The 17,284-nt window shown below is 40.1% G+C and overlaps 1 protein-coding gene across 1 annotated transcript in view; it reads right to left on the bottom strand.

The window, feature by feature from the left end:
* The window catches only part of LOC120058623 (immunoglobulin-like and fibronectin type III domain-containing protein 1), a 38,712-nt gene extending 22,108 nt beyond the window's left edge, over positions 1 to 16,604 (bottom strand). The window contains 8 exon segments of the mRNA XM_039007382.1: positions 229 to 342; positions 656 to 845; positions 2,401 to 2,443; positions 7,713 to 7,757; positions 7,853 to 7,952; positions 8,037 to 8,176; positions 8,608 to 8,730; positions 16,556 to 16,604. Of these exon segments, the coding sequence (XP_038863310.1) occupies positions 229 to 342; positions 656 to 845; positions 2,401 to 2,443; positions 7,713 to 7,757; positions 7,853 to 7,952; positions 8,037 to 8,176; positions 8,608 to 8,730; positions 16,556 to 16,604 (804 nt within the window).
* Positions 16,605 to 17,284: the final 680 nt, after the last annotated feature.

Raw genomic sequence — 17,284 nt, 5'->3', positions numbered from 1 at the left:
GCAGAAATTTAAAGGAGATACTACTGCCTTACAAGAAAGAAGGTGACAAATTCTGTTCTAATTGTGCAATGTCAGTCTTTCCTTTAAGGCAGTTGTCATCCATTAAAATGCTGTACAATGTTGAATGACAAGTTTGTTGTGTAAGTTGAGATAAAAGCTAAATTATGTATAATGATACCTTTGCCTCATGTGGAAACTGAATCAGAGGTCAACTTCTAGATGTCTCACCTTGTAGAGGAAAATCCTACTGGCGGGGTCTTTGAGCTCAAGGTCAAACTCAAACGAAGCAATGCCTACTCCTTTAATATCAATATGTTTCAGGTTATTGATGGTCTCAATATACTGAGGAAGGAATGGCAGATGGTTTGGAAGATCACCATGAGGAAAAGGGTGGAGAGAAAATAATGGATGAGAGGGAGGGGAGTGGAGAGAAATGGAGTTTAAAATCACGAGGATGAAATGATAGATTAAGGCTATTGCCACAATGACTTAATGTAGTTAACTAGTTACACTCAAATTCATTTCAGACATTATGAATCCTGAGGTTCATAGTGGTCATGTAGGTTTTCACACTAGCCATTAGCTACATTATATGACCAAAAACAGAACACACAGAAGACGTTTTGCACATACTGAATGTGCCCAATTCTCAAACCTTAGCCTGTTCCTCCTGTCTCTCCTTTTTCTTCTCACTGAGTTTCTTCAGCATCACACGGAAGTCTTTGACACCAAACTCAGCGCAGATTCGTTCATAGTCCTTCCTGTCTGCACTCATGATGATTTCCCAGAACCTTTCATCGATTTCTCCAGGTTCTTTCACAGCTTCCTGTTTGTCCACACCCTTCCTGGTTGAAACATGACAGAAGCATTGCTTGAGTATTGGTACAAAACCATATACCATATACTGTAGGATCTTCGTCAATGGTGGTCATTGCCATTTAAGATGAGGGAGGATGATTTTTGCTTTATTAGCATGGCCTTTTTTCTATTACAGCATATTGGATGACTGTCATTCATATTCCATTCACCTAGCTCAATGTAACATCGATAGGTTTAGGCTACTACATGATACTAGAATTGTCCCTGTACCCATCATGAGTTTGCTACAAACTAGACTGTGAATGAAAGTTTACAACTTAGGTGCACAGGTCGAGCGAAATTTGAGTAATCAAGGTGACAGACAGTGACACATTCAATACCGCCTTGCACACTCTTGCCTGCATATAGTTGATCTAGGATGTAATCATTAGTACAGCAGTTGCAAACAAGAGTTTCTATTTCTATTCAGGTGTGTTTATCCCTATTTTGTTCCGTTTACTTCCGTTTTAGAAACGTTTTTCAACAGAATCTGTGTAATGAATACACCCCTGATCACACGCAAACACATTTCACATTCATACCAGACACATACAAACAGCTCGTTGTATATATAATTATTTCTCGCATCCATCTACGTTCTCTCTTCTCACCCTTTCCCTTTGCTTGTGGACTTCAGTACACAACACATCACCTGTCTGTGACCAGGCGAAAAAACCTTTCCAAGCCAAACCTTCATATCATGACCGCTAACTGCTACACACAGCCTACATCATTGTCAGGTCATAGTCAACATAGCTACAAGAACTAACACATTAGTAAAGCGGCTCAATCATGCAGTAAAGTGTACTCAGCAGCAATCAGTTTAGCAGTTACACTGGCGGGCCCCGGTGGCAATAAATTAATAAAACCAAAAGCTTACCTTGACTTGGAAGCATTCCAGTGTTGGATAGCCATAGCCAGCTAGCTAACATAGCATCCCTCTCTGTTTGAGCCGGGTGTTTGAGGAGGCTAAACTAGCTAGCTACTATGGAAGAAATTAATTTGTTCAAAACTGTTCAAATATTGACCTTCTCTCTCTTTGAGTCAACTACTCACCACATTTTATGCACTGCAGGGCTAGCTAGCTGTAGCATATGCTTTTAGCACTAGATTCATGCTCTGATCCTTTGATTGGGTGGAAAACATGTCAGTTCATGCTGCAAGAACTCTGATAGATTACTGTGGAAGTCTATGGAAGGGGCTGAGAACCATGAGCCTCAGGTTTTTCTACAGAATGCTGCTGAGGCTACTGTAGACCTTCATTGCAAAACCGTGTGTTTGAATCAATTATTTAGTGACATGATTATATTTAGTATAGTTTTATCTAAAAAGGATAACTTCTTTAATGTTTCACTATTTACATTTTTCTGGTTCTCCCCTTCCTCCTCTGACGAGCCTCCACTGAGCTTAGTTTCCCCATTTGTATGCATTGTGGTCATCCCATCGCACTGTTTTGTCAGGCACAGAGGTCCCTGTTTACAAATACATGTAATGTAAATAGAAGGATCTGGTTACTGATATCATGATCGTCTCATATCTTACCTTTTTCTGAGCAATTTCCTGAACTCTGCTGGATCTACTGAACCTAAACAAAATAAAGGACACTCAATGTTACCCAACTTAATGTAAAGTGACAGGATACCATTGGAGTCTGGTGGGAGGAGCTATAGGAGGACGGGCTCATTGTATTGGCTGGAATGGAATAAATGGAACGGTATCAAACACCTCAAACATATGGAAACCACTTTCCATTTACTCCATTCCAGCCAGTACAATGAGCAAGTCGTGCTATATCTCCCCAAACTAGCCTCCACTGCAGAATACCCACTGGGCAAAAACGAGTTGAATCAACTTTGATCCCACGTTATTTCGACAAAATAAATCAATGTGATGATGTTGAATCAACATGGAAAACTGATTGGATTTGCAAAAAGTTATCAATGTAAGTGAATTTCATCTTTTTGGGGGAATTTCATGTTGAATTCACATTAGCTGACAACTCAACCAAATGTAAATCAAACTAGATGTTGAACTGATGTCTGTGCCCAGTGGGTAGTTACATTAAATATATGGTTCTAGTAACACCTTATTTGGATAGACCCAAATAGATGTTCAACTAACTGTCAACAAACTATTCAACCAACTACTCACTACCCGGAGTTTGATAGTTTGAACATCTACAGTATAGATGATCTATTGGGGAGTAGGTATCCAAATGTCTAAAAATGGTGCTATTGGTGGTGGAGGGTTCAGTAAGGAGGAAACTAGATGGTAACAGGGCAGCAAAACCAGATTCATGTTTGCAGAGCAGGAAACATCATATTCATTTAAATGAAACCAGGTGTAAGCCCGTCAGCTTCGCAAGATTACGCTTTGGTTCTAGATTTCTAACATGAAGCTCACGCCCGAGAACAACAGGATAAAATGTCTCACTCTACTTTGTCAGCAAAAAGTAATGATTCCAATGTAGCAGATAAAAAACGTACTGTTTTCTCAATGCCCCATTGTAGCTTTAGTGTAGTTGTGCAAAGCCCATGGTGAGGCGGTTACTTTTTAATGTGATGTAGGTAAATAAGCAGTAGCAAATGTATGTACAATATGTACAAAGTAAATACAGTGCATTCGGAAAGTATTCAGACCCAGACCCTTTGGCAAAGCAAAAATAGGTTTTCAGATTTTTTAGTGAATTTATAAAAAATAAACAACTGAAATATTACAATATTACATTTACATAAGTATTCAGACACTTTACTCAGTACTTGTTGAAGCACCTTTGGCAGCGATTACAGCCTAGAGTCTTTTTGGATATGACTCTACAAGCGTGGCACACCTGTATTCTCCGCAGAGTCTCTTCAGAGATGTTTGATCGGATTCAAGTCCGGGCTCTGGCTGGGCCACTCAAGGACATTCAGAGACTTGTCCCTAAGCCACTCCTGTGTTGTCTTGGCTGTGTGCTTAGGGTCGTTGTCCTGTTGGAAGGTAAAACGTCGCCCCAGTCTGAGGTCCTGAGCGTTCTGGAGCAGGTTTTCACCAGGGATCTCTCTGTACTTTGCTCCGTTCATCTATCCCTCAATTCTGTGTGACGACCCTCCCGCTCTGTCTGCCAAATTCTTTCTATTTGATCTTGTTTTCCTGAATAGGATGTCGGAGTGCGGAGCTGGGAGTGTCGTCAGTGAAATGGGAAGTGTGTCCCGGGGATAAATTCCCCCATACATTGAGGAGACTCTCTCCACGCAGACACACTGTTGTTTTTGGTTGTGGCATTTTGGGGCTTCTTTGTGTTAATTTGTTTTGGCATCTCTCAACACCCCTCATTATCACCATCTACTCACTTACACTACTGACTACACACAATTGTTACTTGGATATAGTTTACTTTATTTAATAAACATGTTGGTCATTTCTTTATCTCCTTGGTGTCTCCCACTTTGTTACGGGCTATGAGCCGATTCGTAACACCTCCCTGTCCCTGCCGCTGAAAAACATCTACACAGCATGATGCTACCACCACCATGCTTAGCCGTAGGGATGATGCCAGGTTCCAACAGATGTGACACTTTGCATTCAGGCCAAAGAGTTCAATCTTGGTTTCATCAGACCAGAGAATCTTGTCATGTGCCTTTAAGTGAGGAGTGGCTTCCGTCTCTCTACAATAAAGGCCTGATTGGTGGAGTGCTGCAGAGATGGTTGTCCTTCTGGAAGGTTCTACCATCTCCACAGAGGAACTCTGGAGCTCAGTCAGAGTGACCATCAGATTCTTGGTCACCTCTCTGACCAAGGCCCTTCTCCCCCGAGTGCTCAGTTTGGCAGGGCGGCCAGCTCTAGGAAGAGTGTTGATGGTTCCAAACTTCTTCCATTTAAGAATGATGGAGGCCACTGTGTTGTTATGGATCTTCAATGCTGCAGAAATGTTTTGGTACCCTTCCCCAGATTTGTGCCTTGACACAATCCTGTGTCGGAGCTCTACGGACAATTCCTTCAACCTCATGGCTTGGTTTTTGGCCTTACATGCACTGTCAAATGTGGGACATTATATAGACGGGTGTGCACCTTTCCAAATTATGTCCAATCAATTTAATTTACCACAGGTGGACTCCAATCAAGTTGTAGAAACATCTCAAGGATGTTCAATGGAAACAGGATGCACCTGAGCTCAATTTTGAGTCTCATAGCAAAGGGTCTGAATACTTATGTAAATAAGGTATTTCTGTTTCTTATTGTTAAAATAGGGGGCGCTGTTTTCACTTTGGGAAAAAAATCGTGCCCAAATTAAACGGCCTCGTACTCTGTTCTAGATCGTACAATATGCATATTATTATTACTATTGGATAGAAAACACTCTGAAGTTTCTAAAACTGTTTGAATTATATCTGTGAGTAAAACAGAACTCATTTGGCAGCAAACGCCTTCCACTAGATGTCAACAGGCAGTAGAAGGTTGAATGGGGTGTCTAGCTTGATGTGAGACCGAATGAGAGCTTTTGGAGTGACAGGTCCGCTCTTTTGTCAGTATTCAACTGCACACCAGGGAACCTCACATTGTCTTCTGAAATGCGTTACGTATACACGACGAAATGCTCCGGCTCTGATTTTATTGGATACATATGAGAAAAACATCCTAAAGTAGGATTTTCAACCGAGTTTGACAGGTTTATTCGACGTTTATTGGGAATTTTGGAATTTTTCGTTCCAGGACTTGGACATGTGCCCTCCACATGGCTAGCCAAAGTTGCTAATTCGACAGAAGAAATGGACATTCTAAAACAAAACAACGATTTATTCTGGAACTAGGACTCCTTGCACAACATTCTGATGGAAGATTATCAAAAGTAAGAGAATATTTATGATGTTATTTCGTATTTTTGTGGTTTGTGTTGGCTCCAACAAGGCAGAGAATTGGTGAGCGCTGTCTCACAATATTGCATGCTGTATGTTGTACTAAAGTTATTTTTTAAAATCTAACACAGCGGTTGCATTAAGAACCAGTGTATCTTTCATTTGCTGTACAACATGTATTTTTTAGTAAAGTTTATGATTAGTTCTTTGGTTAGATTACGTGACTGTCCAAAATATCTCCGGACAATTTGGTGCATCATGGCTGCATATTCACAATGTAAAATATGCTAGTCAGCTTTTTTGATGAGGAGGATCCCGGATCCGGGAGAGAGAAGCGGTAGAGGTTTTAATACATTTGCAAAAATGTTTGAAACCTGTTTTTACTTTGTCATTATGGGGTATTGCGTGTAGATTGATGAGATTTTGTAAAAAATGTAATCAATTTTAGAATAAAGCTGTAACGTAACAAAATGTGTAAAAAATCAAGGGGTTTGAATACTTTCCGAATGCACTATATACACAAAGAAAAGAGGGTTCCTCAAGGATTCTCTGGGAAAGGTGTGGAATCGTAATGACTCAAATAATATCCCTTTGAGCCCTTCAATGATTCTTTGCAGTTCACAAAAGTGTTCTTTGCTGTATGAGTGATAATTCAAATGTTTGGGCGGCGACTCATTAGAATATTTTTGGGTGCAGTTTGCGCACAGCTCTTTTTGTGTAACCATGAGTGAGAGTATCATTCCAGTTAATGTAAAATATTGTGTTATGCCATTACATGTTATACATGACTATGGCCAATGTCAGAGTCTTGTGAAAGAATCACACAAAATGGCCTTGTGAGAAGTGATGTCTAAATCAGTGGTACGCAAGCTGTTCCAGAGCTGGTGTATGAAATCTTTGTCTTCTTCTCTGTTTTTTAAATACAAAATCTGAAAATGTCATCCACAACCACAAAAATCATTTCAAAGAGCTTAAGCAAGTCCCACAATTTTACTTAATTTAAAATTACCATTTTAGTTCATATTGAACAATGGTTTGCATTTGTCAATGAGCCGGAAGTTGAAAGACAAATGTGTTTGAATGGCTTTGGGCTACATGACATTAATACAAAACAATAAACTTGACGATGAACAGACAGGAACATAAACTGGACAGAAATCAAATAATAAGTAAGCCTAAATCTAAACCAAGATTATAAGGACTTAATAATGCCTGATAATAGCCATGTAGCAACCTGTCCCCTGTCTGGCTGCAACAGGAATGACAGAGCTTACATATGTTTCCATCAAGGCCTCATGTTTGAACATAAGCCTACCATTGCAACAAATCAACAAATAATGGAATGAAAAAAATTGATTTTGTGGCCCATGAGAGGGCCACAAAAACACATTCAGGTAATACAAGCACACACAATTGCCATAAATACACACTTAAATTATTAGTGTAGAACCATGCCTAAGTATTGAATAAACAGGGTACACATTGCTCTCCCACTGGGATTTAGCCAACTGGGCATTACCCAACACAAAGGATGGACGAACACATGGACGAACGAAGTTCTTGTTGACACGCCCCCTTCCTGAGCACGACAAGGGAACAAATATTTCACCTCTTAAATTACGAGGAATCAAAAGGTAAGTTCTAATCATTACTTTTAACATAGGAATAGCCATCCTAATAATAACTAGTGAAACTAGTGGAGCAGCAAACAAATGTTTGGCGCCATAACCAGGTGAATGACTGCATCCTACAAATGTCCCATACATTTATTTTTCTTTTAAAAATGTTACTTGTTGGCAAATGATCAACAGTACCACATGACATGGTAAGCAAACACATAAATGCAATTATTAAACGTGCTTTCATAATTAAAAAATGGTTTCCATAAACAATGCTGTTTTTTTAGAGAGCAGGTCAAAATATTAGCCCACGGATTGAAAAATCTCCTCCTCCAAATACTCTTTTGTAGGTTTTTTACTTTTATCATGGATGGATGGATGAATGAATGAAAATACCCACCTATGTCTTCTAACTGCTCCATGGCCTTCTTCTTCTTGAATCCAACTAATAACAGACGTTTAGGATTAGCACCAAAATACAAGGACTCAACTGATCATACAAGTAAGTTATATGAAGTGTAAAGAAACAAACATTCTCACCCTCAATCACATTCAATGCTGCAGTGCAAATAGCCTTGCCATATTCATTGATAGCATAGCATTTGTAAGTGTCTGCCTCCTCTCCAGACACTCTGTGAATCTGGTGAAATAAATTAACTGTTTAATCACAACTGATAAGATTCATGGGTTATATGCACACTCATGTGCATAAGGTTAGACTCACCTCTAAAGTGTATTCACCAGTAGCTTCATCATATTTCTTTAGAAATTTTTCTGTGTCTGACATATCCCCCTTAGCTCTTCCCCAAGTCACCTCTGGTTTGGGATCCCCACACACATTGGCTTTGAAAATTGCTAATTTACCTGTAGGATGTGCAAAAACATTGATTCATTATAAAATACCCCAATCCCAACGTGAAAAAGGATTGAAAGGAATGTGAGTCTTATTTAGTTATTGCTTGCTTTTTTCATGTCTACCAAACTTGCCAGCAGGCCTGCTAGCTAAGATAGTTAGACAAGCTAGCTACTCTAACTTGATTGATAGCCTGAAAGGGCTTCTTGGTAGCTAGTTATGAGTTTGGGAGATTGGGAATCTATCTGGACTAGCTAAAGCCAACTTCATAAAAGCTTAGTGTAGTATTACAGAGAAAAAACATGTATTTAAAAATGTTTGACAAATCTTAGGGGACACGTGCCCCTGTGCCCCCTATTGGCATGACACCTCTGAGCACATAGACCAACACTGAGAGGGCCTAGGCCTGATACAGATCTCCTAAAACATCCTGAGGGCTCACCCTCTTGAATGGTTAGAGCGATGGGTTTGCGAAGGAAGTCTGGGGTGCTCTTGCCCTCCGGTAGAACCTCTATAAACTGCGTGATCATGACCCCAGGGACCTTGGACCTCTTCTTGATGCCAGCTGGAGAAAAGATGAGAAGTAAGAGGAAAATAAGTCTGATTAAGCCCCAACAAATGTTTTACAAAAACATAAATCCAATCAATGAATCAATACATGAACTGCACTCAAAAATGGCATGAATCAATTATCAATTATTCAATCATGATATATAAATACAATACATTCAGGATGTATTCGGACTCCTTGACTTTTTCCACATTTTGTTATGTTATAGCCTTATTCTAAAATGGATTATATTGTTTTTTCCCCCTTATCAATCTACATACAATACCCCATAATGACAAAGCAAAATAAGGTTTAGATTTTTTTGCACATGTATTTAAAATAAAAACTTAAATATCAAATTTACATAAGTATTCAGACCATTTACTCAGTATTTTGTTCAAGCACTTTTGGCAGTGATTACAGCCTGCAGTCTTCTTGGGTATGACGCTACAAGCTTGGCACACCTGTATTTGGAGAGTTTCACCCATTCCTCTGTACGGATAATATACTTTAATCACTGCCAAGGGTGCTTGAACAAAGTACTGAGTAAATGGTCTGAATACTTATGTAAATGTGATATTTTTTTATGTTTAATACATTTGCAAAAATGTCTAAAAACCTGTTTTTGCTTTGTCAATATGGGATATTGTGTGTAGATTGATGAGGGGAAAAAAACAATTTAATCAATTTTAGAATAAGGCTGTAACGTAACTAAATGTGGAAAAAGTCAAGGGGTCTGAATACTTTCTGAATGCACTGTATATATACAGTACCAGTCAAAAGTTTGGACACGCCTACATTACTCATTATAAACGCATGCTTTTCAACCGATTGCTGCCCGCACCCGACCGCCCGGCCAGCATCACTACTTTGGATGGTTCTGACTTAGAATATGTGGACAACTACAAATACCTAGGTGTCTTGCTAGACTGTGAACTCTCCTTCCAGACTCACATTAAACATCTCCAATCCAAAATTAAATCTAGATTCAGCTTCCTATTTCGCAACAAAGCCTCCTTCACTCACACTGCCAAACATACCCTCGTAAAACTGACTATCCTACCAATCCTCGACTTAGGCGATGTCATTTACAAAATAGCCTCCAACACTCTACTCAGCAAACTGGATGAAGTCTATCACAGTGCCATCCGTTTTGTCACCAAAGCCCCATATACCACCCACCACTGCGACCTGTATGCTCTCGTCGCCTGGCCCTCGCTTCATATTCGTCGCCAGACCCACTGGCTCCAGGTCATCTATAAGTCTTTGCTAGGTAAAGCTCCGCCTTATCTCAGCCAACACCTCATTTGGCCGCCTTTCCTTCCAGTTCTCCGCTGCCAATGACTGGAACGAATTGCAAAAATCACTGAATTTGGAGACTTACATCTCCCTCAATAACTTTAAGCATCAGCTATCTGAGCAGCTTACCGATCGCTGCAGCTGTACACAGCCCATCTGTAAATAGCCCATCCAACTACCTACCTCATCCCCATATTGTTTTTATTAACTTTTTTGCTCTTTTGCACACCAGTATTTCTACTTGCACATCATCATCTGCACATCTATCACTCCAGTGTTAATTTGCTAAATTGTAATTACTTCGCTACTGTGGCCTATTTATTGCCTTACCTCCTTACGCCATTTGCACACCCTGTATATAGACTTCTTCTATTATGTTATTGACTGTACGTTTGTTTATTCCATGTGTAACTCTGTGTTGTTGTTTGTGTCGCATTCCTTTGCTTTATCTTGGCCAGGTCGCAGTTGTAAATGAAAACTTGTTCTCAACTGGCCTACCTGGCTAAATAAAGGTGAAATAAAAAAATTATATCCCCCCCCCCCCCAAAATGACAGCTTTGCACACTCTTGGCACTCTTGGCTCTTCCAACAGTCTTGAAAGAATTCCCACATATGCTGAGCACTTGTTGGCTGCTTTTGGCTGCTTGTTGGCTGCTTTTTCTCAACTCTGAGGTTCAACTCATCCCAAAACATCGGGTGATTGTGGAAGCCAGGTCATCTGATGCAGCATTCCATCACTCTCTTCTTGGTCAAATAGCCCTTACACAGCCTGGAGGTGTGTTGGGTCATTGTCCTGTTGAAAAATAAATTATAGTCCCACTAAGCGCAAACCAGATGGGATGGAGTACCACTGATGAATGCTGTGGTAGCCATGCTGGTTAAGTGTGCCTTGAATTCTAAATAAATCACGGACAGTGTCACCAGCAAAGCACCCCCACACCATCACACCACCTCCTCCATGCTTCATTGTGAGAACCACACACGCAGAGATCATCCGTTCACCTACTCTGCGTCTCACAAAGACATGGCGGGTGGAACCCAAAATCTCAAATTTAGACTCATCAGACCAAAGGACAGATTTCCACCGGTCTAATGTCTATTACTTGTGTTTCTTGGCCCAAGCAAGTCTCTTCTTCTTATTGGTGATTTCTTTGCAGCAATTCGACCACGAAGGCCTGATTCATGCAGTCTCCTCTGAACAGTTGATTTTGAGATGTGTCTGTTACTTGAACTCTGTGAAGCATTTATTTTGGCTGTAATTTCGAAGGCTAGGAACTCTAGTGAACTCTGGTAAGTCTGGGTTTTCCTTTTCTGTGTCGGTCCTCATGAGAGCCAATTTCATCATAGCCATGATGGTTTTTGCGACTGCACTTGAAGAAACTTTCAAAGTTTACATTTTCTGTATTGACTGACCTTCATGTCTTAAAGTAATGATGAACTGTCCTTTCTCTTTGCTTATTTGAGCTGGTCTTGCCACAATATGGACTTGGTCTTTTACCAAATAGGGCTATCTTCTGTATACCATCCCTACCTTGTCACAACAGAGCTGATTGCCTCAAATGCAAACAAATTAACTTTGCACATCTGTTAATTAAAATGCATTCCAGGTGACTACCTCATGAAGCTGGTTGAGAGAATGCCAAGAATGTGCAAAGCTGTCATCAAGGCAAAGGGTGGCTACTTTGAAGAATCTCAAATCTCAAATATATTTAGATTTGTTTAACACTTTTTTGGTTACTACATGATTCCATCTGTGTTATTTCATAGTTTTGATGTTTTCACTATTATTCTACAATGTAGAAAATAGTCAAAATAAAGAAAAACCCTTGAATGAGTAGGTGTGTCCAAACTTTTGACTGGTACTGTATATATGTATGTATATTTACTTCCATTTTGTTTAACATACTATGCACCTGCTGCATCTCTGGCCAGGTTGTTTATTTTGCATGACCGACATTTAGGTTGGGGCTTTATCTGACTTCTTATCCTCACCAGCAGATGTCAGTCATGACGTGCTTTTCCACATGTGAGGTACTGGAAATGGTTTGTTTCAATGCCTTTACTGTTCACATGACAGGACAATAAACATCCAAAGTGCACTGGGCAGTAAATTATTTACAAATTATTCTTGTCCTTGAATGTGAATAGTATTTTACAATTTCACACAGGAAAATGTTTGAGTTTTTGGAAGTGTTTTGTCACATATGAGTTTTTGTATTTTTTATATTTTCGTAACCGAATGTAGACATCAAAGGTAAACCAACCTCTTTATCCTGAAGTACATTGATTACAGTTTACCTTTATGTTTTACAATATCTTAAGAAAATAAACATTTCTATTTCCCGGTATGTGCATTCCAGAAGAATGTGCATGAATACTACATACTACACAATCTTCTAAAATATGAATACAACACAGATACTATACCACTGATGTTTGAATCCAAAATAGTTGAACATTTTGTTTGTGTGTGGTTTTCATCTTCAAATATGTCCAGAGGTCACATCTGACCTGAAGGCAGCATGAGGTTAACTGATTTAATTAATTGCCCAGAATATTTAACATCTCAGGACAACCAATCAAAATCAATTTACCTCAATATATGGAATTTGAAAACCAAAACACCAGTGAGTGAAAAAGCAAAACTTGCTTTTTGATCATCACTGTCCTACCTTTTTTATCTTCTTCCTGTTCAGCCTCTGAAGGGCCTGGGCGTGCAAAGACAAAAGGATGACGTGGAAGCAGATGAGACAAGAAACATTAATCCTGGTAAGGACTTGGAGAGTGGGAGAGGAGAAGTACCTTTCTGGCAAAGACATGGTTTAGGCCTAGTACTTTGGCAGAATGGCAGAGAGACATTAGAATCCTCATGCATTACGATATGTATGGTAAAGACAGGATATATTCCAACATAGGGACATACAATACATTTGTAACACTTTACTTAAAGACATAAATTAACATTATGTAACATATTATGTCAGCCTTATAATACATCATCATAAAGGCTCATATATGCCTAAAACAAGTAATGAAGGATTGTTGGCTTAAAGTAAAGTGTGACCAATTTAATAATGGGGTGAAAGACGAATACAGGTACAAAGACATTTCGCTACGTTTGGAATGTAGTTTTGTACATTTAAGGACAATAGTTAAAGACATATCCCTAATGGACTTAACTAATGGTACTACAAGGACCAAGTTAGTATGGCAATACAACTTCATTCATTTCTTGCAGATTTGTCTGAATCTCAGACAATTTAATGTTGTAGAGATTTTTTTTCTCTCCTGTGAGACATGGTACTAGACCCTAGAGCTTGATTTCATGGCCCTCCATCCCCATCCTCAGGGCAATTCCTATGTTCTTGTGTTTATGTTCTACTCAACTCTGATTGAATGGCGACAACCCTCGGGCTCATCTGCAATGTTCAATATTCAATGAGACTGAAAATTCATTTTAAACCGAGTTCCATCTTGTCTTGTTCATTGTCTTGGGTCTTAGTCGCCTCTTCTGAAACTGCTGATCACTTGAAACAAGATGTTCTTATTTCCTTTGTTGTGGTTTTTCTTGGGGTGATTCATCTCCCCAATGGCGCAGCGGTCTAAGGCACTGCATCTCAGTGCTAGAGGTGTCACTACAGACCCTGGTTTGATTCCAGGCTGTATCACAACCAGCTGTGATTGGGAGTCCTATAGGGCTGTGCACAACTGGCCCAGCGTCGTCCGGGTTAGGGTTTGGCGGGGGTAGGCAGTCATTGTAAATAAGAATTTGATATTAACTGACTTGCCTTGTTAAATAAAGGTTACATTAAAAAAATAATACAAAAAATCTTATAATAGACTGATCAGGCACCTTGGTACATCCATAGTGACTGAGAGGTAAGAGTTGGCAGGAGCCCTGATATTGCCATTCTGTGGTCCTCAGTAGTGTCTTTTTATGCATTACCATAAAGCAAAAATCTGAAATATTTGTCTCATCTGTTCCTTTATTGTAATTCCACAAGGTACTATTAATCAATCACACTAGGGCCCACTGAAAAAATTACCAAAGTACAATTTATTCAATCCATTGAGTTCCCTAAGGACAGCCTTTTCGCAATATGAAAAAAGGTCAAACAAATTCTCCTGTTCATAATGGGAAAATAATTGGTCCCAGAGAAAAATAGTTTGCATGATTAAAGCATTTTTGTAACCCGGCTATTATCAAAAATAGTTTCCCTTGGCCAGTGTAAGTAGCAATGCTAAAGCAGGCTTTCTGCCAACATACACAATACCGTGCCGTGAAAAAGCCCCTTTCTGATATTCTCTATTTTTGCATATTTTTGACACGGAATGTTATCAGATCATCAATCAAAACCTAATATTACACAAAGGGAACCTGAGTTTACAAATTACAATTAAAATGAATTGCCGCCGTACACTCGATAACTGGTTGAGGCACCTTTAACTGAATTGACTTCAACCAAATGCTTCCTGTAGTTGTTGATCAGTCTCATTGCTGTGGAGGGATTTGGCCCACTCTTCAATGCAGAACTGCTTTAACTCAGCGACATTTGTGTGTTTTCAAGCATGAGCTGCCAATTTCAAGTCTTGCCAGAACATCTCAATTGGGATTAGGTCTGGACTTTGACTAGGCCATTCCAAAACGTCAAGTGTGTTGCTTTTTAACCAATTTTCATGTAGACTTGATTGTGTGTTTTGGATCGTGTGTTTTGGATCATTGTCTTGCTGCATGACCCAGCTGTGCTTCAGCTTCAGCTCACAAACAGATGGCCTGACATTCTCCTGTAGAATTCTATGATACAGAGTAGAATTCATGGTTCGTTCTATTAAGGCAAGTCGTCCAGGTCCTGAGGGAGCAAAGCATCCCCAAACCATCACACTACCACCACCATGCTCAACTGGTCAACCTGGTTAAATAAAGGTGAAATAAAATAAAATAAAAAAACGTTGGTATGAGGTTCTTACTCAAGTTTACCAAAAAGCACCTGGAAGCACCTGGATGATCAAAACTCTTGGAAGAATGTTCTATGGACAGATGAGTGAAAAGTAAAACTTTTTGGATGACATGGGTCCCATTATCCCATTAATATTCAGTATAAAAAATATGCTAAAGTTAAGATATTTTTTGAAAGGGGGCAAATACTTTTTCACAGCACTGTATATACAAAAGTATGTGGACACCCATTCAAATGAGTGGATTCGGCTATTTTAGCCACAACCATTGCTGACAGGTGTATAAAATCGAGAACACAGCAATGCAATCTCCATAGACAAACATTGGCCGTAGAATGGCCTTACTGAAGAGCTCAGTGACTTTCAACGTGGCAACATCATAGGATGCCACCTTCCCAACAAGTCAGTTCATCAAATTTCTGCCCTGCTAGAGCTGCCCTGGTCAACTCTAAGTTCTGTTATTGTGAAGTGAAAACGTCGAGGAGAAACAACGGCTCAGTCGCCAAGTGATAGGCCACCCAAGCTCACAGAACGGGACCGCAGAGTACTGAAGCGCGTAGCGTGTGGAAATCGTCTGTCTTCAGTTGCAACACTCACCACCAACTTCCAAACTGCCTCTGGAAGCAACTTCAGCACAATAACTGTTCGTCGGGAGCTTCATGAAATGGGTTTCCATGGCCGAGCAGCAGCACACGAGCCTAAGATTACAATGCGCAATGCTAGGTGTCGAGTGATGTAAAGCTTGCCGCCATTGGTCTCTGGAGCAGTGGAAACGCATTCTCTGGAGTGATGAAGTTCTCTGGAGTGACGGGTTTTGCGGATGCCAGGAGAATGCTACCTACCCCAATGCATAGCGACAACTGTAAAGTTTGGTGAAGGAGGAATAATGGTCTGGGGCTGTTTTTCATGGGTCGGGCTAGGCCCCTTAGTTCCAGTGAAGGGAAATCTTAACACGACAGCATACAATTACATTCTAGATGATTCTGTGCTTCCAACTTTGTGGCAACAGTTTGGGCAAGACCCTTTCGTATTTCAGCATGACAATGCCCCTGTGCACAAAGCAAGGTACATACAGAAACGGTTTGTCGAGATCGGTGTAGAAGAAATTGACTGGCCTGCACAGAGCCCTGACCTCAACCCCATCGAACTCCTTTGGGATGAATTGGAACGCCGACTGCGAGCCAGGGCTATTCGCCCAACATCAGTGCCCAACCTCACTAATGCTCTTGTGGCTGAATGGAAGCAAGTCCCTGCAGCATTGTTCCAACATCTAGTGGAAAGGCTTCCCAGAAGAGTTGAGGCTTTTATAGCAACAAAGGGGGACCAACTCCATATTAATAGCCATCATTTTGGAATAAGATGTTCGACAAACAGGTGTCCACATACTTTTGGTCATGTAGTGTTTGCTGCCAATATAGGCTACTGCAATACCACAGTGCACCACAAGGTATTCCCATCTTTATGTTCTCTGACAATCATTGGGGGCCTTGTGAAGATAACGCTTGATGTTTGCTGTCGTCTCTGTCTTAGTATGTACTGTACTGGAATTAGGAAGGAGAGAAAGGAACACTCATGTATACAGTACCTCCTTGGCCAGTGGCCGTCTGGTCTGTGACCTTTGACTTCTTCCACATCTTGGCAGATGTGTGTGTGTGATCCAAAAGCTCAGTCAGTCAGGGGGCTCTCTGTAAATGAAAACATAATGTAAACATCAACTGATTGATGACTTATGAATTTTGATATTTTCAATCCTTGTTCTCTATTATACTTTATCTATTACGAGAATGTCTTTCCAAAAGAGGTGGCAGAGTCCAAAGTTCCTGAACACAGCTGAGCTGTATGTCTGTCTCTAGAAGGCAATGTTGACATGTCATCTGTAAAGTCTTGCACTTGCTGAGGTGTCCATTAAATGTGGAGTGTGAAGGATGCATGTTGTGTTTGAACTTTAGGCTGATGCCCTTTTCCTGTGTGACTGATAGTGACCACAGCTCATAACAGTGACAATGACACATGCTCAGGGTGCACAGTGTGCTGTACCGTAGACTGTATTTAATCTAAGAGATGAAAAGTTCCTTGTTGTTTGCTGACAATATTCATTATTTATGGGATGCATATGATTGTGTATCTTGAGCAAGGCAAAGTGTGTGTGTCTGTGTGTGTGTGTGTCTGTGTTTCTCATAATCTGGTAAAGATACAGCATACAGTACATTGCCTTTCATATTTTTGTGTGGTGCTGTCATTTTAAACTGTCAGAAGCCAATTTAATTACATGGGATTCAGAAGATGTATTACCTTTCATTAAACAGCCAAGACT

Source organism: Salvelinus namaycush, chromosome 14, assembly GCF_016432855.1.
Source record: "Salvelinus namaycush isolate Seneca chromosome 14, SaNama_1.0, whole genome shotgun sequence".
Taxonomy (NCBI): domain Eukaryota; kingdom Metazoa; phylum Chordata; class Actinopteri; order Salmoniformes; family Salmonidae; genus Salvelinus; species Salvelinus namaycush.
This window is presented reverse-complemented; position numbering and strand designations above follow the sequence as displayed.